The sequence below is a fragment of the Ochotona princeps genome, chromosome 4, assembly GCF_030435755.1.
Source record: "Ochotona princeps isolate mOchPri1 chromosome 4, mOchPri1.hap1, whole genome shotgun sequence".
Lineage (NCBI taxonomy): Eukaryota > Metazoa > Chordata > Mammalia > Lagomorpha > Ochotonidae > Ochotona > Ochotona princeps.
Genome location: NC_080835.1, coordinates 94,314,947 through 94,341,130, shown reverse-complemented (window position 1 = coordinate 94,341,130; position 26,184 = coordinate 94,314,947). Strand labels below are relative to the sequence as shown.

The 26,184-nt window shown below is 43.8% G+C and overlaps 1 protein-coding gene across 2 annotated transcripts in view; it reads right to left on the bottom strand.

Annotated features, from left to right (window-relative positions):
- The window catches only part of JHY (junctional cadherin complex regulator), a 64,665-nt gene that overhangs the window by 26,893 nt on the left and 11,588 nt on the right, over nucleotides 1-26,184 (bottom strand). For both annotated transcript variants that reach the window (XM_004585184.3, XM_058664019.1), the window contains exons 2-3: nucleotides 23,496-24,039; nucleotides 1,922-2,035 (exon numbers count right to left, since the gene is read on the bottom strand). In XM_004585184.3, the coding sequence (XP_004585241.2) occupies nucleotides 1,922-2,035; nucleotides 23,496-24,039 (658 nt within the window). The remainder of the gene's footprint in view (nucleotides 1-1,921; nucleotides 2,036-23,495; nucleotides 24,040-26,184) is intronic.

The window sequence follows — 26,184 nt, the reverse complement described above, 5'->3', positions numbered from 1 at the left end:
TTGTCCCACTTCTGTTTATCATTACATCCCAGTAACCGTATTCTCACTGATGTTTTAAAGGGGAGGAACCATTTTTTTTTCCTGAAACCTTTATCCTTCAATTTTTATTTATTTTATGGAAGAGACTTTTGTTGCGGTGGTTCTTTCTTGGTTTATCATTCAGGCCAGGTCCCTGTTGTGCACTACCTGGAATCTAGTAGGTACTCAATGCACAGTGGTCATGTGAGTTATTTTTATTTCACTAGGGGCATTTCCTATTAGGAGCTACTTGTTGTTAGGCTAGGTTTGCTGAAGGATCTGTTCATGCTCTCCAAGGCCTTTTTCAAGAAAATGAGGTCCATTTTCACGTGGACACGTATTAAATGACCTTTAAATGTTTCTTTAGTCAATCAGTAGATCTCATTTGTTCCCCCCAAAAGTTAATTTTCATTTTGTTTGAAAGCAGAGAAACAGAGACAGAGAGAAGAGAGAGCCTCCATTTGCTGGTTCATTCCCTAAGTCTCCGCAACAGCCAGGGTGAGGTCAGGCTGAAGCCAAGAGTCTGGAACCCAGTTTAGGTTTCCACAGCAGGTGGCAGGGAGAGCTTGAATCACCGTCTGCTGCCTCCTAGGGTGCGTACAGACAGGAAACTGGATAGGAAGCGGAGCAGCTGGGTCTCAAGCTAGGCTCTCCGACAAAGGATGGAGACAGCACCAGTGGTGTCCTAATTGCTGCGTCAAGTTCTTGCCCTGAATTTATTGAGCATCATCTTAGAGCAAAGAAGCATTGTGGTAAGGGATGTAGGAAAAATAACCATCCTAATGAAACAGAGTGTACTTGGTAAACCAACCAACGAAAAAAAACAACCAACCAACCAACCAACCAAACAACACCAACCAACCAAGCAACCAACCAACCAGAAAAACCAACCAAGCAACCAACCAAGCAAGCAAACAAAACAACCCACATGGCACTTGAGGGGAAGGATCCCAAAGGAAAGCATCAAGTATGGTTATTCAATATGTCAGAAGAAAGGCAACCTGCAGTAGACCAAGCACTTAGCCACCATTAGGATGTAGCTGGTGATGAATCCCATCTAAACAAAAAGAGGGGAACCCTCCTTGGCTACTATGTGTGGCTGTCATTTCAGGTCCCACAGCTGGCTGTTTTTATTCCCTCCTTGTCTCCCTTCAATGGTAAGAGGGGCCTGGAGGCCAGTGCAGAGGAAAAGAGGATGACTTGGGCTGCCCCTCTTCAGCAGGCGTGGACTCCGTATCTGATTTTAAGAGATGCTGGTAATAGGCTCCAGACCCGATGGTTTCACACGGGTCCTCCTTTCCTAGGAAGAGATAAGACCTGGCTCAAGAATGACTCCACAGGACTCCACGCACAGGCTCAAGGAGAAATCAGCTGCAGGTGCTTTGCCTGTTCTTTTTAGAAAACAGTATGTGAGAATACTTTCAGAAAAATCTCCCTTAAAATTACATTTAGAAGATATTGTTGTGCCAAACTGCTGTTGAGGAGCTTTTCCATTCTGCAAATGAGGGTTTGCTGAGGCTCTGGGGATCCCATCTGCTTTTGGGCGTGATATCCCCATCTCCTTGGAATCAAACGCAACTGGCAACCCACAGAGGAAATGGATTTAGGACACACGGACAGTACTGGAATTGTGAATTTTCCTGCATTCCCCTCCTGTCCTGTGTGAACCAATATGTCCAAAGTGTGACATGATGGTGTTCTGGTTGGAAACAGGGCCGTTGGAAAAGCAAGATTACTGGCAGAGAAAGCAATGGTCGCTCTGGGCAGAGACCAGTCTTACCCCAGGAAGCTGGGTAACTGTCCTTAGGCATAAAAACAAACTCTTAAGTAACTTGGTCGTGGACATTACTTATATTTAGTAGTACTGCTTGAAATATACTTAAAATGCAATTTAGCGGGTGACCTTTAGCTGTTGTGCTCTTTGATGCCATTTGTCTTCGGGATCGATGGAAGCACGTTCAATCTCCTTTGTGTCCTGAACAGGCGTCTGCTCCGTTAGCCTGGCTGGGTGAGACATCTACGAGGGAAGAAGTACAGAGCATGTTAACTGACTCAACTCTTGCCTTACAGCCACGGGGCTTCAGCTGGTACACTCCAGGAGGGTGTCCTGCAGGGTGGGGTTTGGTTTTCACTTCATCTTAAGGACTTGCGCTTAGCTCTCAGGGTCCAGAACTGCCTCCCACACTCCCCTCCCCTGCAAAAAAAAAAAAAAAAAAAACAACACCAAGAATAAACAATGTTTTCTCTTGTAGGCACCAGGAAGAACTGATGCTTAGAGTTTAAATCACTACTCATTTAAATGCTTGATACTTACTTAAAAGAATTCTGTCTTTAAAACAGGCCTCCGAACTAGATGTTGCAAGCAACTTTTGACCAGGCCCATAGAAGTGTGATGCAATGACACCGCACTCCAACTTGTTAACGACAGACACAGAAATAATCTCTCACGCACACTGACTGTTCATGGTGTGCCAGCAGCTGTCCTCAGCCTCCAGCATGCTAACAATCATTTAATCCTCTCAACCGCCTGATCAGGTATCTGCTCTGTAATCTCCTTTGGGCAAATGAGGAAACTAAGAGTAACTTTTCTGGGATCCACAACTCTTCAGCAGGGGAGACAGGCAATTTAACTCCAAAGCCTGCCCGTTTAACAACGTTGATCGGTTACCTCAGTTTTAACAAATATCATCCTGGACCTTTGGGATCCACTGAGACTCATTATATCTCAATAATGTAGATGAGTGGTTCTCCATTGAGATATAAGAAAAACCTCTAAATTTAAAAAAGAAATATGAACACTCTGATCCCACCCCAAACTAACTATATAAAAAGTACTGGGAATGCACTGTATTTCAAATCCCCTTGCCTATTAATAAAAGATGAAAAGCTCTCCAGGTGGGTCTGATTTTTAGCCAGGTTTAAAACCATTGATGAAGGTAGCTACATGGGATTTAGGTCCCCAAGTTATTTAAGAACCATTCATTCTCTCCTTTGGCTACCTGGCTTTTTTTTTATTCTTTTTTTTATTTATTTATTATTTTTACTTCATTAATTACATTGTATTATGTGACACAGTTACATAGGTACTTGGGTTCTCCCCACCCCTCCCCAAACCCTCCCACCATGGTGGATTCCTCCACCTTGTTGCATAACCACAGCTCAAGTTCAGTTGAGATTCCCCCATTACAAGTGTATACCAAACATAGAGTCCAGCATCTTATTGTCCAGTCAGGCTACCTGGCCTTTAAAAAAAACATCTATTTATTTTTATTTGAAAGGCAGAGTTACGGAGAGAAGAGAAGAGAAGAGAAGAGAAGAGAAGAGAAGAGAAGAGAAGAGAAGAGAAGAGAAGAGAAGAGAAGAGAAGAGAAGAATCCTCTATCCACTGGCTCATTCTCCAAAGGGCTTCAACTGCTGGAGCTGGGCCAGAGTAAAGCCACAGGCCAGGAGCTTCTTCGGGGTCTTCCGCATGGGTACAGAGACCCAAGGACATGGGCCCTCTTCTGCTTCTCTCTGAGGCCATTAACATGGAGCTGGATCAGTAGTGGAGCCAACAGGAATCGAACAGCTGCCCACACTGCATGTTGGCACTGCAGGCAGAGGCTTAGCTTACCTGTTTTAAATGTACATTTTTATTACCTTCAACTACTTGAAATGCTGAGTGAGGAAGAGAGAGAGAGAGGAAGGTGGGAGAGAGAGAGATACAGAGAGTTTGGAAAGAGTATTCCTTCTGACCAGCTCAGTTATACAATGCCCTTTGGTATTCATATAAGCATTTCACTGGAGAAGAAAAGAAACTTAGTACCTGAGAAACTGAAGACTACTTAGGTCAGCAAATGCTCATGAAGTCCTCAGAGAGAGAGAGAGAGAGAGAGAATCTTTTATCCACTGATTCACTCCTTCAATACCCATATTAAGCAGACTTTGGAGGGACTCCATCCAGGTCTCCTGTGGGCGGCTGGAGCCCATGCTTGTGAGTCATTGTTGCTACCTGGAATGCAAGAGCAGGATGCTCGATTGGAAGCAGAGTAGCTGGGAATTGAACCAGCACTGCGTAATGGGACGTGGGAGACTCAATGGTGGCCCTGTGCCACATTGTCCTCCCAGCCTCTGTTTTAAATCAGGAATCCAGACAGGTCTCTTGTTGCTGTTTGAAATTCTAGCAATAAGGTTGTAGTGCAGAAAGCAGACTTAAAACTGTTCAGTCTCAATGTTGAAAGAGAGCCTGGAGCTAAGCCTGTTGAAGTTCCTGAACATTCACACCACCCTGGGCAGATGTTCATATTTGCTATAAGCACTTGCCCCAACCCCTGGCAGGAATTACCCATTTATCAGTGTCCACCTATAGTCAAAGATCTTCCATGAGTTAAGCAGACTACCAGCCAACATGTTTTTCCTTACATGAGTGAAGTATGCCTTTCAGCATTACTGCTCCGCTCTCTGCAGCGACCTGGGCTAGGTCAATCCTGCTTTCTGGCGACAACCCTGCATGTGTAGAGGCTGACACAGGTGTCCTTCCCAGCCTTCTCTTACTTAGAGCAGGTGTCTCAGCATTTTTTCTCCATTCCAGTCTCTAGTTCATCACCTAGGACGCTGGCCTGTCTCCTCCTTTCTGCACTGACATCATTCATTTTAAAATTGAGATTCAGGATTTTCTACTGTGGGTGTGCAGGGTGAAGAAGGTTGTGACTAGAAAAGACTAGAAAGAAGACGGGGTTTGGAATCTGTTATGATTTTGTTCACATTCTCTCTGCTGCTGAATTTGGCCACAAACTTACGCAGAATAGTATGTAACTCAGAAAGAGGTAAACGTGTGTTAAATATGAAGTGATGGGGCAAGTACTTAGCATGGTGGTTAAGAAGCAAGTTAGGACATGGACCTCCCACATCAGAGTGGATGGGTTCAGTCTTGATGCTGGCTCTGAACCTCAGTTTCTTGCTAGCATACAGTCTGCAAGGAGGTGGTGACAGGCCAAGTAATTGGTCCCTGCCTCCCTGATGGGAGGCCTGGATTGAGTTCTCAGCTCCCAGCGCCAGCCTCGGCTGTCATAGGCACCAGGGGAGCTCTCTCTGACCTTCTCTCCCTGGCTTCCTCTCTTTCTGCCTCTAAGAAAAAAAAAATACTAAGTGAAAAGTAAACATTTGTCAGTGAAGGTCATTCCATTGTTTGCCACTCAGTGAAACTTCTGCAGCAAAAAGACACTTTATTTTTTTATTTCGTTATGCCTATCTGAACTAATATCTCTACTAATTCTATTGATGTAGGATCATGATTACTGTATACACACATAGACAATGTATGTATATAAGTTGGATAGAGGCGGTAGACTTTTAAATACTCGGAGGTTGATCTAAAAATTGGAAATAATGAAAACACCTTTCTGCCTGCATTTTCACTTCTTTGTTCCCAAACATGCTATGTGATCCTGTAATTCTTCCGACTGTAATTTTGGAAGTGACCACTAGGCTTTGATAGCCCACCTACTCGGCCAATGGGACAATCACTCAACAGTCGAACGTGTGCTGAAATGGCAAGCTGAGAACTCTGAGTACTGCTGCTCTCTTTGCTCATCATGGTTCAGCCCCTCTCACAGTGCTGCCCCCGAAACACCACCGACCATGGAAGTGCTCCGTTTCAAAACTCTTGCCCTTGTTTCTGCAAAATGGGATGATCTCTAATTACCACGATGTTAAATAGAAATGTAGGAGGTTAGAATTGTAGTGTAGCACATAAAGCCTCAGCCTGCAACTCCCAGCACTCCACATGGGTTCCAACACCGGTTACTTCATTTCCTATCTGGCTCCCTGCTAGTGTGCCTGGGAAGGCAGCACAAGGTGGTCCAGGTGGTTGGATTCCTGCGCCTGCAGGGGAGACTTAGAAGAAGCTCCCGGCTCTGGGCTTTTGGCCTTGCCCAGCCCCAGCCTTTGTGGCCATTTGGAGAATGAACAAGTGAATGGAATATTCTTCAGTCTCTCCTCTTCTCTCTGTAACTCTCTGCCTTTCAAATAAATAAAAAATAAATCTTTAAGAAAAACACCCAGAAACTCATTCAAAAGGAAAGATTCTGACTTAGAGGAAGACATGAAGATCAAGAGACTAAAGCGAAGTAAGATAAGCAGACCAGGAAACAACGCTTTGTGTAAGTCACCAAGAGGCAACATCACTGACGCACTGTCAGCTGGAGGCCAGGGAAACACAAGTTGGGTTCTTTCATACACCTACCCCTCACACGTGGATGGCCTGACTTTCAGAAATGCCTAAGGAATAAAAGGGACTCAGTTTTATTAATTTAGCTTACTACTGGTGATATTAATTGTTTGATGGGCAAGGATAGGCTCCTGTGAACAGCTTAAACAGGCGAAAAGTTTACAAATTAAAAATACAAGATCTTACGCTTCCTGTAAGAATGCAGCATGTGCCATGTTTCCCTCCACAGGCTATTTTGGTGGAACTCAGTGGCTGAGTCACCCCAGGAGCGGATCCAGGCAAGTGAAGCATACTCCTACATTATCTCTTTGAAAGTGGAATGGGACACAACCTCTGCTAGCTTTTTTTTTTTTTTTTGTGAACCATTCTATTAATGCCAATCAAATCGAGAAAATGATCAAATGAAATTGCATTTTGAGCATCATAAGCTGTGTAATGTCTATTCTGTTAAATTGGGGCCTATAATTGCTTCTCTACTGAAAAGATACAACAAAGACAGCAATCATGGCATGTCATTATCCCAGACTAGAAAACCGGCCTTTGCAGGGAAGACTTCAAAGGCTTATGGTTCTCGAATTGCATTTGGCTGCTATTGTTGAAGCGCAGGCAATCTTGATTAGGTGTTTACACTGAGGTAAGGCGCAGAGCAGAGAGTCTGAGTGCCTGGGTCTAGAGCCATTAAAAAATTGTACATTATGTTCCTTGCTTTGAAGTGAGGGTTTGTAGGGAGGACAGCAACTCAGATTGAGTACAGCTGAGCTAGATTGCGCTGCTGCTGCTCTCTCAAAGAAACTCATCAGGTTCTTAGAGAATCAGACGGCGCCACAAAAAGTTGCTGCTTTATGGACAGCCGTGTACGAATTAATGCATCTGCTTAGATACGTACTTACACATGCGCCAATAAGCATATTACCATGAAGTTCTGCAGTCACCGGAGGTTTTGCCCCTTTGTCCTTCAGATTTTGTTTTTGCTGCTGAGCTGATGTTTATCTGTTGATTTATTAGATTCTTATGTCACTCCTTGATGGTACTGTATTGACAACTTGCATATTTCCAAGTGAAAGGAGCCAAAGTTCCCTCTGCCCCCTTTATTTTTTTTTAAAGATTGCTTTCACTAACCATCATTTCAACATATTGTGATTTAATCTCTCTCTTTTCTGCATAATCATGGGATTCAGGGAGCATTTCTTTATTATGAGCTAGTCAGTGATCTGAAGTATTTATTTCTGTCCCATTTCTAAGTAAATGTGTGATGTGCTGGTTTATACCTGCTAAAGCCAGTCCTGCTGCTGCCCTGTGTTTATATGAATCCCACAGAGGAGGCCGAGGTGCGTGACGACACAAGGAGTCACCATGGTGAGGCTGCAGCAATGGCAGTTCCCACAGCTGCTTTAACTATCCCGGGGTCTGCATCATGCAGCTGTTGAGAAGCCAAACACATGAAATGGTTTGGCCACTTTCTCCATTCCTATGGAACATTTCATAATGTATTCAGCACGTACTTGTATATGCTCAACAGGAATTTGATGATGCTGAGACCACTGAATATTATTGTTACTTACATTTACTGTTCCTGTAAAACACTGGAGCTTTTTTAAAACCCCAAACTGGGAGCAGGCATTTAGCATAGCAGTTAAGACAACCATGTCCTAAATGGGAAAATGCCTGGTGTGTTTCTTGGCTCTAGTTTCTGACCCCGGTCTTCTACTAATTCAGGTAGTAGCTGGGCAGTAGCAGCTGATTGCTCAAGTACCTGAGTCCCTGCCATCCTCATGGGATATCTGGATTGACTTCCCAGTTCCTGGCTCCAGTACCAACCCAGCTTCAGGCATCACAGACATTTGGGAAATGAACCAGCACATGGGAACTCTGCGTTTTCTGTCTTCTCTCTGAAACAAAATAAGTCCCCCAAACGAATACTCAGTCATCTACTTAAAAACCTTTGAGAGCTCTACCACTGCCCCTAATCATCAAAGTTCTCTAAGAACTCCTCATCCTCCTCTAATACTACCTTCAGTTCTGCTGATAGGCCATTTACACCATTATCTATGAGTGTGTGCACAGGCCACTCATTGGGAATTCTCCTTTGCTTCATCTCATTCATTTCATCCCATCTCCCCCACTCTGACCATTCCATTCATTATTCTAGCCTTGGCTGAAACACACTTTCCTCCAGGAAGCCCTCCCTGATGCTTCAGCAGAAGCTATGCTTGATGCATGTGAGCAAGCAGCCTTAATGCTTTGTACTTTTCTCTTTTATAATAAGTCTCACCCAGGTAATTATGCTTGCTGTTCCTGCTGGACTGTAAATTCCACAGAGGCAGGAAAAAGGAAGGAGCACGTGTGCGGCCGCCATGTAGTGTATCACTCCACATGTCGTACTCGCTACATGGTGACGCTGAACATGTCAGGCATACAGATGCTCAATAAAGTTGACTGATGTATCAGAATGCATATACTTGACCCTCAATACCTAAGGATTTTACACACATGCTTTCCACACAGACAGATTGTACCAACTGCGAGTCAAAAATACTTGGAAACGAAGAAATTACAATGGTGAGTCCCTGCTTGGGATGCTTGCATCCCATTACAGAGTGCCTGGTTCTAGTCCTCACTTCTCTTATTCCAGTAACCTTCCTGCTCTTGTGCAACCCGGGAGGTGGCAGGCAAGCCGGTGCAAGTACTTGACTATTCATAAATGGGACACGTGGATGGCGTTCCGGGCCCCTGGCTTTGAACTGGCTCAGCCTTAGCTTCTGCAGGCGTTTGGAGCAGTGAACAAGTAAATGGGAGATTTCTGTCTCTGTCTTTCTGCCTTTCAAATAACAGTGAAAGTAAAACAGATTACAAAAAAGAAACTGCATATGTACTGGATATGCATTCATTTTTTAAAAACTTTACCATTAGTCTCCCAATAATACAATGTAACAGCTCTTCATGTAGCATTTACATTGCATTATTTACTCTAATAACTCATCTAAAGATGACTTAAAGTGAATGGGAATATATAAATACGCTACACACAAATGTGACAGACATGACCATCCTCCAGTTATGGTCCTAGAGTTTCCTGTGCATTCAGGGGAAAAACCATGTAACTACTTGCTTATCTGGTTAGGCTTGTGATTTCTATTAGTCCAGGTAGTGTCCGTCCAACAAAATAAGGTGGGTACTGCCCTGGGCCTTCCTCTCCCCTTCCTCCCACCGAGCACTTGCTCCCTTTGGCCCTGCATCACCGAGCTCTGCTGTTGGCTGTTACTCTCCCAGGAGTCCTCTTTCCCAGTGCACACCCTTCTGAGAAAGAGTCTGTCGCACAACCTGTTTAAGATGTGCGTTCCTTCACCTTGCAGCCCTTACCGGTTCTGTTCTGTTTTATTCCTCTCCTTACTTTCTACGAGCATTTAGCACCTGCCACCTGCTCCTACATTCGTTTCTCTATTTGGTCTGTTGTTTGTTTCCTCCTAATAAAAATTAGCCTCATGAAGGCTGGGATTTTTTTTAAGCTTATCTCTTTCTTTTTTAAAAAATATTTTATTTATTTTTATTGGAAAGTCAGATTTACAGAGAGAAGGAGAGACTGAGAGAAAGATCTTCCATCTGCTGGTTGGAAGAGAAGATCAAGATCAAGTACCCAAGTGGCCACAATGGCCGGAGCTGAGCTGATCCAAAACCAGGAGCTTCTTCTAAGTCTCCCACATGGGTGCAGTGTCCCGAGGCTTCGGACCATACTCTACTGCTTTCCCATGCCACAATCAGGGAGCTAGATGGGAAGCAGCGTAGCTGGGACTCAAACTGGCACATGGGATCCCTGCACAGGCAAGGTGAGGACTTTAGCCACTAGGCTACTGTGCCAGGCCCAGGCTGGATTTTTGATCCTCCTTGTTCAGTGACATGTCCTAGGCACTTGTACCAGTATTTGATACATATAATAAAGATTATTAGTAAGCTAACGAAGTCATTGGATAGTGACAAGTAAACAAATGAGAGGGGTGATTTGGCATAGCAATAACGATGTTCTTTGGGACACCCGTATCCCACATTGTAGTGCTTTGGTCAAGTCCCAGCTCTGCTCCTGACTCAGCTTCCTGGTAACGTGCTCTCTGGGAGGCTGCTGGGGAGGGCTTGGGTCACTGGATTCTTGCCATCCACAGAGAAGATCTGGACTGAGTTCTCGATACCTGTTTTCAGCCTGGCCCCGCCTCAGCCAGCTATGATGGGCACTTGAGGAATGAACCAAAAGATGGGAAATTGTTCTATATTCCTGTTTCTCTCTATCTTTCAAAAAGAGAATACAAAAGAGATTTTGAGGAATACCCCATGTCAGAAGATAAATTAGCCACTAATTTGAACTCTCCATAAAAAAAAAAACCCTAGGAATTTGTAAATATGACTTCTGATGGTCATAATAAAGGTTTTTTTCTTTAAGTCATTTGCCACAAAACTGTACACTGTACTCATATTGTTCCATTACTGAAATCATTCAAGGCCAAACTTTTCCAAAACTTGGTCACATATCAGAATAACTCAGAATGCTGGTAAAATACGATTGCTGGGCTTTGCCCCAAAGTTTCAAATTCGCAAGGACTGGAATGAGGCCCCCAAATATGTACCTTTTGGTGAATTCCCAGGTGATGCTGGTGCTCCTGGCCTTGGACATCGATTCTGAGAGCTTCGTCTTTACATGACAGCCAAGGGCCTCCATAACGGACACCTGCTATCTTCTCTACCCTTTATCCCCCAGGCTCATTCTCACAGCTCCCGGGGATACAAAACTGTAGTAGCATGTACCTTCTCAACCCACTGTATGGGCTAGCAACACTGTCTAGTTCTTGGTAACACCTCACTGGGGTCCACAGCTAAACGCCCGTGGCTGGCAGCCTCTCTCTGAGAGATGACAGAAATCCCACTTACTTTAGTTGAGCTGTATGCTTATAAGAGTCTTCTATATTTGTTCTCCAACTTGTTTATTCTTACTGGGCTTGTCAGAATTATGACATTTACTTAAATATTATTCTGGAAAAATCTGAGTATGAATAGAAAGATTTTTAGAAAATTTTATATCTTTGATTTATTTGGAAGGCAGAGAGAGAGACCATCTATTTATTGGTTCACTCCGCAGAAGCCCCCAAAAGCCAGGGATGGGGCAGGCTGAAGCCAGAAACCAGGAACTTATGCCAGTCTTCGATGTGGGTGCACATAAATAGGATGCTGGATAGGAAGCTGATAGCCACGCCTGGCACCAGGCATGCTAACATAGGATGCTGGCATCCCAAGGGGCAACTTAACCACTGCATCACATACCTGTCCCTGGAGATATTATTTTCATGAAAATTAAACTAAATTATTTAGATTTATTTAATAAACGCAAGTGGCAAAATAACGCATAGAAACCGGAAACCGAAAAAGTTTCAGAAAAATGTTCATAAGATCTAAAAAGAGTATGCTCTTCGATTATTTCAATAAGTTTGTGCTTTGTTTTCAGGAGTTAGCATTGTAGTAATTACACTTGTAATTGTAGTGATTACACTTATGACGCGAGCATCCCAGTACCAGTCAGTTCCAGTACCGGCTGTTCCACTTTCAATCTAGCTACCTGCTAATCCGGCTACTTGTTAATGCTCCTAGGAAAGCCGTGGAAGATGGCCTAAGATGGCCCAAGTTTCTGAGCCCTTGTCACCTACAGAGAAAACTCAGAGGATGTTCCAGGCTCCTGTCTTTGGGCTGGCTGTTGCTGCCATTTGCAGAGTAAGCCAGCAGATGGGGATATCTTTCTCTTTGTCTGTAACTCTGGCTTTTGAATAAATGAAACAAATATTTTAAAAAGCGTAAAACTGGCAATCACAGACACTTTCAAATGAAACAAGCATGTGAAACTAGTGAATTGAATCCACAATGATAGAAAATGGCTTGGATCTTGGGTAGAAAATTCGTTTAACCAATTTGCCAACTATCAGCTCCTACTTAAGTAGTCAGAAGTTATTACTGTATAGGAAATTTTATCCATAATGTTTTTTTTCCCACAGTATTAAAGCATTGTACATGTCCCCTTTCTATGCAATAACCTTACTGCCACCCCCCAACTCAATCCCCCATTAACAACTTCTTTTTCTTTTTTTAAAAAAAGAATCTATTTTATTATTCCCTCCTCTGGGAAACCATCTCTGGTTTCCCTGGGTAGGCAGAGGCAAAGTTGATTCTGGGTCATCTTGCGGCCTTACATGTTTCCAGCACAAATGGCATCTTAGGTATCTGGTAATTGTGGGACCAGAAGTTTTTCGGCTTTTGGATTTTTTTCCCCCAATTTTGAATTGTGTTGCATATGCACAATGAGCTCTGTTAAGAATGGGACCTGGGTCCAGGGCAGTGACCTATTGGCTAAATTCTTCACCTTGAATGCACTGGGACCCCATATGGGTGCTGGTTCCAATCCTGGTGGACCCGCTTTGCATCCAGCTCCCTGCGTGTGGCCTGGAAAAGCAGTTGAGGAAGGGCCCAAAGCCTTGGGACCCTGCACCTGCATGGGAGACCTAGAAATTCCTGGCTCCTGGCTTTGGATCAGCACAGCACCGGCTGTTGCAGTCACTTGGGGAGTGAAACATTGGATGGAAGATCTTTCTTTCTGTCTCTTCTTCTCTCTGTATATCTGACTCTGCAATAAAAATAAAATAAAATAAATCATATTTTTAAAAATATATTTTTAAATTTATTTTAGTTTATAATCTTACTTAGTTGATTAGGTTACAAAGGGTCAAGAGCTACAGGAAAGTGGGTAAGACCATTGTTTCCACACTAATATCATCATTTTTACCCCTGTATCTGGGGTCGGGAGAAACAAACGGAGAAACCCCACCCAGCCTCCCACCCATCCCAGGTCCCCGATGTGAGGCATGCTCCTCCGAGGGTCCTGCTCAAGTAGTTTTGATAGTTCAACAGTTCTGAATTGCTGCCAATTTCGCAGTTCCAATTGCAATGAAATCTCTTCAGAATCCACTGGCTGACATAATCTCTTTACGGTTGGGGTTCTAAGATCAGCAGTTCAGTTGGAGGGATCTCCAAAGAAACTTCATCTGAAATGATCCCAGACCTGATTCTTGCGTGTGCTTGCCAGTACAGGGTCCGGCACCGTCCGTCGCGCCAGTCAGCTTATGCTCATGCTGGTCGTTGCAATTGCTGGGTCAGTTCTGTTTCCAGCCCTGTCTTCCACTTGAACCAATGAGTGTTGCAGTCCAGCTCGATCCTACCCACTTCATACTCGGTCCTCACGCAAACCAGTGGGAGATGCAGCCTAGTTGGGGTGACTCCCCATAACCCCCACCAGTTCTGCCCCCTACGCTGGTTTCCATGCATGCCACTATGCACCGCAGGCTTGTTCAGTCTGTCCCACATTCCATTAGCTCTCGTACATGTCAATGGGCATTGACGCCAAGTTCAACCCAACCACCCTACTATCCAGCCCACACACATACTGGCAGGTGCCTTTCTGTCTAGCCACCCCTGCCCCTGTCCTGGTTTTCGTGCTCTCCAGTGGGAGTGGTAACCCAAGAGGGAGGTGCCCACTATCTCCCTATAGGCCACTCCCACTCCCGGATTATGCACTCTCCAGGTGGTTCTGGAGTTTAACTTCACAGATTTAGCCCCCAGTGCCAGCTTCTGCCAGCTGATGCTGAGGCAAAGCCCAACCAACCCACACCCATTCTTAATTTTTGCTTGCACCGGTTGGAACATTCAGCCCAGCCTCTGGCTTTTCCCTGATCTAGCTCATATGAGGCCCACAGGTGTCATAGCCCTGCCAAGTCTGGTCTGCCCCCATCCTGACTCACGCTCTCCAGTGGGATTGGTTGTCCAGCAGGGGAGCCCACATTTCCCCCTGCCAGCTTTGTTCCCTCTCCCTCCCTGGTTCTCACGTGTGCTGTTTGGGCGCTGCGCCCACATCTGGTACGGCTAACCTCACCTTGGCATTCTGTAATGTGCACTGGTTTGTGTTGCGACCGAACCTGGCCCAACCCACACTCTGTTCTGGTGCTTGGTTTTGCTAGCAGGTGATGTGAACTTGTTCAGCCTGGTCTGCCCCTGACCTATGCCAAATGTATGCCAGTGAGTATCTTTCTCTGGCCTGGTCTGGGCTGCTCCCTATCGTAATTCTTGTGCTCACCTGCAGGGACTGTGTCCCGACAGGGGAGTTTCCCAAGCTCCTCCATCAGAACCTCTCCCTATGCCAGATCATGCGCATACTGGTAGATCCATGGGCCAGTCCTCATTGCTGGCCTTCAATCCATTCTGGTTCTTACTGTTGGATATTTCAGCCCAGCTAAGGCTTGTCCATACCTAGACACTGCTCACACATGGATCAGTAGGGGCAGAGACCTAGCCTAGTCTGTCCTACATCTACCCAGGTTCTCCAGAGCACCAGATGATGCTGGCATCTAGCATGGTTAGGTGCATCCAGCCCCAGTTCACACTTGTGCCAAGGGAGATTGCAGCCAAGCCTATTCCCAGCCCTAGATTACATGCATGCCAGTGGTTGCTCTGACCCAGTTGGCTTAACCCCTCATCTGTCTCAGCTTTTGACTTCGATGCTGTGAACTAGTATCCCTGGCTCATGCAGACCAGTTGATGTAAGAGCCTAGGTTGGAATGACCTGTGCTTCCCTCCTGATTTCTGTTCTTCCTTATGAGTTGAGGAGGTTTGCTTGGCCCTGCCCGGTCTGCCTCCCTGCAGTTGCTGCTTGGCCCATCCCATATCCTATTTTAGGATGCACTTTTGGGTGCTGCTACCTTGACCTGCCCAGACTGTTGTCAGTTCCTTTACCTGTTAGTGATGGCAGGTTCCATGGTCACACCTAGCTCAGCCCATCACCACCCGCCTGTGAGCTAACCAGTGGGACTTGCATTTCCACGGGGTTGGACCCACACTTACCCCAGAAAATCTACCCTTGGACTTGGTTCTCTGGCGTGCTAGTTAGTGTCTTGACCCTGCCAAGTGTGACCCATCCCACTGTTCTACCACCCACTTAGGTACTGGTACCTAGCCCTGCCAGACAAGCCCCCATTCATTGCTTTCGTGTGGACTGATGTGTGGCAGTCAGTGATGCTCTATGCTAACAGCCCATCTCAGGATTTCCATTTGGGCTGGTGAATCAGTCTGACTCAAATAAATCTTATGGACTTTTCCCTCCAAACTACCAGGTCTTAGTCCCCACGCTTGCCGGAAAGTTCCGGGACCACGTTGCTAGGAATCACCCAGAATTCATCCCTCACCTACACTCACATTGGCCTTACTCATGTGTGTCCCTAGGCAGCAATTACATATTGTTGGTGCGCTGGCTGACAGAAGCCTAGGACTCGGTCACTGCCTATTGGCTGTGACTTTGGCCTGAGTCCCCAGCATTGGGTCTGGCCTGGCTGGGGCACCCTCCACAGCCACCACACTACAGGGAGCTGCTTCTGCCCCAACCCCACAGCCAGAACCCCAAAATAAAATAAATCTAAAAAAAAAGAGAGAATGGGACCCAAGTCAAGACATGGAGTTCATCTCTGCTTCATACACATGTAATACACAGAGGTCTGAAGAAGTCTTAACAATCATTTTAATGTGCCTGTGGTTTGACTCGTCACATGGGGTCAGGGTTGGAGTTCCTCTGTGGCAGCACATTGTGCTTAAGCAGTCTCTGATCTCGGGCATTCCAGATTTTGGATTTTTGGATTAGGAATGTCCAACCTGTATTTCAACCTAGTTTTCACGTGGTGATCATTGTTTACAAGTCTGCTTCCCTCTAGGCTGTCGGCTCCTTAAGAGCAGATATACTAAGAGCAGAGTAAAATGACTGCGGACTCGGTATCATTTGCTGAAGAGGCAAAGAATGACTTGCCAGTCACCCCAGGTTCTGACTGCTACAGAACAGGCCCTGGGTAAGACAGCACGGAATGACTATGTTCACTAGGTACGTTTTTGAAAACCAGCTGTAAAGTTGGATCAATTAAATGACATTTCTGGCATCTGAAAGGGCATGCTTTCATGATGGGTCCCTCCTCAATAATGTCAGATTAATGAAGTGTCACTCTGTAGATCATACAAACGGATAGCTAAACAACTAAGTGCCGAATGGCACACACAAGAAAGGTGGCTTAAGAAGTGTCTTGTATTGAAAAAGCTATAACATTCAATTGAAATTATGCTGTCGTAAGTGCTCTTGTGGTGCTTAGCTAACACAGGGTAAAAATAAGAAAATGTGTCTGTCAATGAATGTCTACAGAGTTTGTAATCATGGAAGAGTCATTTTTACAAGGATAATAGGAAAGGTGGGACTCCCAAGCACCAGCAGACTGGAAAAAATCGATAAAAATTCCATTTCTGACTAAATAGAGTGATTATGAAAAGATAATTATAATTTAAATAAAGGTGAGGCTTCATCTTTTAGACAACTCAGAGTGGCCCTGGGAATTTCCCAGCAATGGAAAAGAATAGTAGCAGGGCACTTATTAATCTTATCTAGTAGGAGATGGCAAATTCAAACCAAACATTTGATAATCAACATCATACAACAAATGCAACATTTATTTTTATATGTGGTTTCATGCCTTTAAAAAGCCTGCCCGTACAACAAGTCGTTTAGTTATCCTGATAGTCCTGAGTCTGTGGTGGAAGACAAACAACTAGAAGCCCACCTTAGTGGGCACAAACAAGGCTCAGCAGGAGTTTGTGTTATTTCCCAAGGCAGGAAATGGCTGCAATAACAATGGCACTCAAGTCAGATCTTTCGACTTTGAATTTCAGTGTTATCCGCACGTTAGTTCACACAGGGGTGTATTCTTCATTTTTGAAAACAGTGGCATTTTAGAACAAAGAAATAGTCATTAAAATTGCATTTTAAGCTACTAGCCTAATGAGTTCACAGGCAAAAATACAGAGACATAGAAACAAAATAGTGCCACATGGCATTGTGCATTCCAGGGCAGATGTTCAGGGATGAAGAAGCAGGTTGGAGGAGAGTGTGGGAGAAAAGATGCCCAGAAAATGACCCAAATCTAAAAAGAGGGTCGGGCAGGGCAGAATCCATCATGAGCTTGAACCAAGAGGAGCCTTAGGAAATGCTGGATCTGGGAAGTGTCCCTAGGGTTTGGTTGGAGCTTATGAAGCAGGTGGGCGTGATAAGGGATGAGGCTTCAGGGGCAGAAAGGATCCTTTCATACTCCCCAAAAGAGTTTGAATTCTGGTTTGAAGATAATGAGAGTCACAGTAGCAACATACTGATAGGATCAATGGTACTTCCATACCAAAGCACAAAACATTGTGTATGTCTTAAAGTTATTCAAAAGTTCCTTATCATGAAGTATGGCTTATACAGGGCAAGACAGGATCCTGGAACTCCATGCTGGTTTCCCAGACGGATGACGGGACCCAGGGACTTGAATTACCGTTGGATACCTTCCCAGACACACCAGCAAGAAGTTGGGTTGAAAGCAGAGCAGCTGGGACTCAAACTGGTACTCTGGTATTGCACGTCAGCGTATTGTAACTGGTAGATAAACCTACTGGGACAGGCCATCAGCTAACTCCATTTTTCAAACATTTCTTGAGGCTCCCTTGTAGTCCTTCTCATTACTTTATTAAATAAAGCTTATTCTGTCTCCTTCAAGCTGCTGGTCAGTACCTGAAAATATTTTGCTGCATGTTTTTTGTCCATGTCACAGGACTGGGATGGAAGCCTCCTAAAGACAGGAACATTAGATGTCTGACACCTGGCACTGAGCAGAACAGCATCGAGCACTTGGTGCTCAACCAATATTTTACTGGCTGATCCAGCTATTGTCTGAGTAATAGTTTTAAAGGTGGGTCTGTCCACAGAGTGGATGGTGGATTCCATTTGTGGCTTCATATTGTCTTGAAGACTCTACACAACTGAACAACCTTCCCCATTCAGACAGGTACAATATCTTTTCAAGAAATTACAAGGTAAAAGCCAAATAACATGCATAAAGCACTTATGGCTTTTTCCTGAAATCATCGTAAATTTCACCTTCATCTACCTTCAAAGTCATAATAGAATCAAGAGAGAGAGGTAATTCATTTTTCAGAACACAATTTCCTTTCATGGTAGACCATAAATTGACCCAAACTATAACGAGTTGAGACGAATACTTTTTGGCTACTGCCCAAATTGCGAATAAAAGCCCAGAATTTTAGTCCAGCAGCAAGGTTACTGTGTGCTGTGATACTCAGGTGCCCTCTAGTGTGTGTTGGTTTTCACATCAGTTCCTTGCTTCTCACATGATGTGTTCAAGTATTCAAAGTGCACTTAAATGTATAATCAACAGATGTAGGAAAAATGACCAAAACATTGTGGAAAAATTGAATTTACATAAAAAAATCAAACAAATTTAAAAATTGAACGGACATTTTTTTTGAAAGAACAAATTGAAATGGCTAATAGACATATGAAAAAATGCTCAGGCTCCCTAGCTATCAGGGAAATACAGTGAAAAAAACTGCATTGAGGTTCTACCTAACTCTAATAAGACTGGCCTACATTCAGAACTCTATAACAATATCTGCTGGCATGGATGTGGGGAGAAACATACCCTCCATCACTACTGGTGGGAGTACAGGTCAGTAGGAAGAGTAGTAAGACCACTGAAAAATTATCTGCCATATGACCCAGCTATCCCATTTCTGGCAATATATCCAAAGGAAATTAAATCTGTATATGAAAAAATGACCTGTAATCCTATATTTACTGCAGCACAATCTACAATAGCAAAGACATGGAAAAACCCCAGATGCCCATCAAAAGAGGAATGAATAAAGAAATCATGGTATATCTGTTCTATGGAATAGTCCTTAACCATTAATAAAAGAACGAAATTGTTCCAATTGTAACAGAATGGTTCCAGCTAGAGACCATTATGCTCAGTGAAAATAAACCAATCCCCAAAGGACAAATATCATATGTTTTCTCTGATGTAAGCCAACCTTCATATAAAATATATGGTAAATAGATATATAAGCAAACATGCACATGGGAAATATTCATTTGAAGGAACTGTATAATAATAGAGATTATCATATTGAGAAATGAAGGTATATTGCAGTATGCATTTCTACTCCTGAATAAAAGGAAGACTCCCGATGAAACTGTTAAATATGTCTTGACAGGACTTGGGATTGTTTTTGAAGAACTATTCTATTGTAAGAATATAGAGAAATCAGTAGATGGAGGGGAAGTGAGTAGAAAACAGAAAATCCCTATGGAACTGTATCATAAAAAACAAAAATTGCTAAAAACAAACAAAAAACAAAGTGCATTTAATGAACACTCAACAGATCTATGAAAAATGGCCAAAATGTTATGGAAAAATTGAATTTAAGAGCAATGGTTCTACTTTGAACCATTATTTACCAAAAAAGTACAATTTAGGTTAACTTATCAATCAGTTACACAGGTAACTACACAATGTATATTACAGTTATCTGTACAAGATCTATTCTTTTTGCTATTAGATTCCAATTTAATTTTTAAGAAGGCAGCACATTCATATAGTTCAAAGGTAAGAGCTATGAATTGGGTGTTTGGTGAGGCAGTTAAGCCACGGCTTGGGACACCTTCATCGCAGGCTGACGTGCTTGGGTTTGAGTCTCAGCTCTGTACTCCTTTATGAGTTCCTGCTAATGCACACACTGGGAGGTAACAGTGGTGGCTCAGGTGGTTGGGTCCCTGCAACCTAAATGGGAGACCTGCATGGACTTCTTGGCTCCTGGCTCTAGACTGATCAAATCCTGGCTGTTGCACGCATTTAGGGGAGTGAACCAGAGGCAGGGAGATTCCTGTTGTGTCTGACCTTGTCTATGGTTTTCTCTCTGCCTCTGTTTATCTGTAACACGAGTTTCAACTAAAGACAGATTATTTGTTAAAATAAGAGATATGAAAAAGTATAAAATTAGATGTTCCCATTTATTTCCCTTCTTTCTTCTATAATTAACCACCTCAATAGCCTTCCACAATTGTTTATGCATACAGAAAATATGATACATTGTTTGCTTTCTCTCTTCTATTTTATTTTTAATTTTATGGTACAATTCCATAGACTCTGGTATTTCCCCACCCCCTTCTCTTATTCCCTCCCCCAGATTGATTTTTCCCATATTATTACTATAGTATAGTACTTCATAAGTCCATTGGTCTGTTATTTGTGTCCTAACATTGCTGGTACAGACAATGGCAGACAATCCAGCATCCTATAGTCAGGGATATATTTAGCAGTTTCATTGGGAGTCCATCTTTGATTTGGCAGTAGAGATGCATACTGCATTGTATCTTCACAACTGGATATGACAATCTCTGTTATAGTTATTATACATTCCCTTAAAGGAGAATACATGAAACAAAATCAACAAAGAAATAAAGATAAAAGATTTACAGCACCATGGAGTTAAGTAACATGCTACTGAATAGCCAGTGATGAAACATATTTTTATCCTTCTCTTCTTACTATCTTTCCTTGCTTTCCCAGGCACGTCAGTGGGGAGCTGGGCTGGGAGTAGAGCAGTCAGGACTCCAGTGAGTGCCCAAATGGGATGCTGACATTGTATCACAACACTAGCTCTAAGAACAGTTTTTCTTTTTTTTAAAGATTTATTTTATTTTTATTGAAAAGTCAGATATACAGAGAGGAGGAGAGACAGAGAGAAAGATCTTCCGTCCGATGATTCTCTCCCCAAGTGAGTGCAATGGCTGGTGCTATGCCAATCTGAAGCCAGGATCCAGGAACTTCTTCCGGGTCTCCCACATGGGTGCAGAGTCCCAAGGCTTTGGGCCGTCCTCAACTGATTTCCCAGGCCACAAGCAGGGAGTTGGATGGGAAGTGGAGCTGCCGGGATTAGAACCGGCACCCATATGAGATCCCGGGGCACGTTCAAGGCGAGAACTTTAGCCACTAGGTCACGCCACCGGGCCCAACATTTTTTAAAGTAACAAAAACTATTGCTCAAGTTTGGGAAAAATTACCAGCTAAATACTTTTCACGGATATTGGACTGTTGGCTTTATATTTTTAAATGAGCAAGCAAATAAAATTCAAAATTTCACATGGCTTTTATGAAATAATGATGAAACTAAAATTGGGTAAAGAAAGTTGAAAGCTGCTTGAGTATTTCAGCTAAATAAATGATACCGGTTCCTTTATTTTAATGTGTTACAAAGGCAAAGGTGTCACATCATCCAAGAACATTGTAAAAGAAGCCTTTGAATAAAAAAAATCTACAGATGAGGACCAGCGCCGTGACACAGCGGGTAGAGCTGCTATCTGCAACAGCGGTGTTCCACAGGGGCACCAGGCCCAGACCTGGCTGCTTCTCTTTCAATCCAGTTCCCTGCTAATGGCCAGGGAAAGCAGTGGCAGATGGCTCAACTGTTTAGGCCCTTGGACCCATGGGGAAGATCTGGATGAAGCTTCTATATCGTGATTCTGGTCTGGCCCAGCCCTGGTCAACCATTTGAGGAGCAAACTAGCAGATGGAAGGTCTTTCTCTCTCTTTTCTGTAACTCTGCCTATCAAATAAAATCAAATAAACCTTTCTTATAAAATCCGTAAATGTTCATCCACTTCATCTATGTTGCTCCATCAGGAAATACTTAGGAGTAGGTCAGATTACTTTAACTAATCCCAGCTGGGATCTGCAATAGGATCAGCAGCATCCACAATACACATAACAACAAATCTCTCTTTCATTTAATTGAAAAGGATCCCCACATCAGTGGGCGATGAATCGCATGCCATTCTCCAAAGAGGGTGGTGGTCTCTGCTGATTCACCCTCTTCATTGTGCTCACAGGTGTGTCTGCCAAGAAGTGAGATGATGAGATCTTTACATGTTCCCATCAAACAGAATGAACTTTAGTGGCTCCAACAGTTTGGCATTAATTATTCGGTACTGAATTTACCTTCAAAATAACCAGATGATGAAGCCAGAGCATTTAGTATTTTTTTTAGTTTTTTTTTTTAAGGTTTATTTGTTTATTGAAAAGGCTGAGGGGGCGATGGATGGGGAGAAAGAGAGAGAGAGAGAGAGAGAGCACTAGAGACAGAAAGAGGGAGAAAGAAGGTAGAGAAATAGGTATCTTTCATCTGCTGGTTCACTGCTACGAAAAGTCTGTGCTGTCTGAGGCTAGGCCAGGCCAAAGCGAGGAAGTCAGTCCAGACCTCCCAAGTGGATGTCAGCCTGGAGTGTTCATTAGCAGAAAGCAGGATTAGAAATGTAGATCTGAAGTGGGCTCAATTATAGGGGTGCAGGCATCCCAACTAGCAGCTCACCTGCTGTGCCACAGCACCTGTTGCATAGGCGAAGAGACCAAGTTTTAATTGTATCATATAATTTAAGAAGGACAATCAAAGTATGGCGTGACAAAATTATCAATGGCTTTTGCCGAAGTAATAGAATCATTTAAAAAAATATTTAAAATACGTGTTGCCCTCTGTCCGCCTCCCATGATCGCCCACTGTGTATACAGAGTCTGAATCGAAAATCACTTCTGATTGGTAGCGGATGTATGTCATGGTACTTCCCATGTGTAGGGGGAATATAATAGTCTCAAAAAAACAATACTATGATGGAAATAAAGGTAATTGTCACAGAGAATTGAATACTCAGCCCTGAAGCTCTTGGAATACACAGTGTTCAAAAATTCCATAATTTCTGAGGTGGGAAAATTTGGGAGACCACAGTTGAATGACAGCAGTCATCGGACTGAAAACCACTGATAGCTTTTCTTTGCTGCTGGGAATGTGTGGAATACTTCTCAGCTACCAGGGCAGTCTGATTCACAACGCCAGGCGGTTACCATGACGTCACTGCCCCAAAGGGAGAGACAGACAGCTAGCCATCTCAAGCAAAAGCTAATTCCCGGGTCCCTGCGGCGTGGCCTAGCAGCTAAAGTCCTCGCCTTGAACGCCCCGGGATCCCATATGGGCGCCGGTTCTAATCCCGGAAGCTCCACTTCCCATCCAGCTCCCTGCTTGTGGCCTGGGAAAGCAGTTGAGGACGGCCCAAAGCTTTGGGACACTGCACCTGCGTGGGAAGACCTGGTTCCCAGCATCGGATCGGATCGGCGCGCACTGGCCCGTTGTGGCTCACTTGGGGAGTGAATCATCAGATGGGAGATCTTCCTCTCTGTATATCCGGCTTTCCAATAATAATAAAATCTTTAAAAAAAAAAAAAAAAAGCTAATTCTCATTTAGTGTTTCAGAAGAGATTGTTAAGAAGCCTCCACCTACCTGCTCCAGGTGAGTTTCCCCCTTTCTTTTATTGTGAAGTTGAAGATAAGAGTCTGTTTTAGGAGTGGGTAATCCCAAGGTCAGCTTGTTTTTCTCCACAAAATATTGTTTGGACTTCTTTCGCCGACGGCCACGTGATTCCGACAGGAAAACCTCATCATGTGAACTTGAACTCTTCACGTACTGTGACAGGTTGCTTGACTTCTCCTCCAGGTCAAGGTTGCTTGACTTCTCCTCCAGGTCACTGTCGCTCAGCTCCGAAAACGGCTCACTGCTGGGTGTGCTATGCTCATAGTTTGTGCTTAAAAATTCACTCCCGAGTAACGAGGTGGCACTCTGAAGAGTCCTTTCCTGTTCGTCTTCCTCTCCTGGGAGTTCCACAGAGGTCGCCTTGTAAGGGTTGAGTGGATCCAGAGGCAGGGGTTCTAGCAAGCTCTCTGCAGACCCTGACAACCCAACCAAAGTCAACCGCTGCTCTTCCTGTTTCTTACTCCAGTTGGGGTCATATTGGAGGTCTGAATATTTCTCTTTCATTGGTTGTTGGCTGCCCAAAGCAGAAAAAGAAATGGCAAGTCCTTAATCAGAATGAGTTCACTAATTATATTCACTTGATCATTTTATTATAAATCAATACTCATCTTCCTCTTATACGTCTCCTTTTAGTAGCTGCATATTAGAGACCTAGCTCAAGATTAGGTTGGTTCCCCACAGAAAATGGCAAAAATGAATTTCCCAAGTTCTTTGAAATTCAAAATAAAAATGGAAGGTGGTTCGATGCTAAATGTCAAAAAACAAACAAAAAAGCAAGGCCCACAACATTAAGCCACGCATCAATGTAACTCAGAGGATACTACGCGCACCCACAATGACTCAGTATTTCAGATGGTGAAGATAACATTGTATTTCACATTTTAGCTGGTGGTATGCAGGTACGGTTGTCCATCTGGATTGTCACCTAGACAACACTTGCCTTGGCCTGCTCCTGTTGGGAGGAAAGCCAGACTTCATCCTGACAAAACAGCTGTATAAGGTCATTTCTCTAGTCAGTGACTGCTTTTCACTGCTTTTTCTTGCTGCAGATTTTATCAAATGAACTATAGCAAGATCCTCACAGCTTAGAATCAGACTGTGGCTTGCAGAAAGGCTCATGGTAATAACGTCTGCACACAGCTCCAGCAGGTAGGTCAGTGTGTGCTTCGAGTGGGAGGGCAGCCCTAATTCAATTGAAAGTTAAGCATAGGGTCCTCCCGGGGGCAGTGAGCAGTCTATAGTCGGTACACCTGACCCCAAATGAAGTCCTCTCGTTCCCAAGATAATCTCAATTTGTAAAGCATCCCTCTAGTCCTAACCAAAAAAGGAAAAAAAAATGCTGGTAATATGGTATATTTAATGGCCGCTTTGATCTTCAAAAGCTAAATGGGAGAGATTTTCCTTCCTTGAGTACAGTGGATGCAATCCTCTAATCAAAAAGAAAATGTAAATCACCCAGGCTTTTTATGCTATTTGATATTCCCGTTTACAGAGGACATAATTTTATGCTGGGTAAACAAACTAATGGTCCCCTTAATGTTAATTTGCTCTTCTTAATGTGGCCCTAGATTTCTTTGATTTGATATAAAGCAAAAACCAGAGCAAAAAGCCAAAACTCCCAAGCCTTACTAAATCATTATTTTTAATTTTTTAGTTCACATATTAAGATGAGAAACTTCTTGAAAATAGGTTGCTCTTCCTCTCCAAACAGGAGACAAGCTAAATCTCCTCCAGTGCAGGCCCAATGGGCCTTAATCACCAGGAAATGGGACATGCGGGTGCAGGCCTCATTACGCCTTCAGCCCTGGAGTGTGCCCTGGTGCTGGCCCTGATGAGCAGGGCTCTTCAGGGCCTGTCCTGTCTCAGGGACACAATATCCCACCTCTGCCAGGCCTTTGCCTTGGCTCTGAAGTCACAGCCATGTACACAAGACACAATTTAGCCCAATGGGGCATATTCTAGACTTGCACTAGCACAGACCTGGCCCCCTGTTCTGGGTTTCTTACTACCTGTCATGCGTCTGTTGCAAATTGTGTCACCTTCAATAAAGTTTCTCTCATCTATAAATAGGGATCATTTATATGTGTGTGTGTGTGTGTGTATTTCACAAGATTGCACAAATGCCCTATATTTGTGTTCACTGAACTTCTCACAATGGTAAATAAACTTGTCTCTTCTTCGTTAGCTCCTGGGCTCTGTTTTCATAAGCTCCTCACATCTGACCTAGCACACACACTGTGCTGTGGGTGTGAGAGGCGAAAAACATTGCTGGCAGCTGAACACTGGTTTGAGTCCTTGCTGTTTCACTTCTGGTCAAACTCCCTGCTATCGCACCCAGGAAAGCAGCAGCAGACGGTCCAAGGACCTGGGGCCCTGTCACCTGCATGAGACCCGGATTAAATTATAGGCTCCTGGCTTCAGCCTGGTCTATACCTCGCTGTTGTGGCCATGTGGGGGGTGAGCCAGTAGCTGGAAGATCTCTCCCACTTTCTTGTAACTTTGCCTTTCAAGAAAGTGCTTCTAGAATAGTGAACAATGTCTCTAAAACGCTGTAGCCAGCACATGTACAACTTCAGATATTTATTCTTAAGAACTAATAGTGATAAGTCAAATTTTAACATGTGAAAGGTTTTGTCATGGAAGCAAATTAGTGAACGAG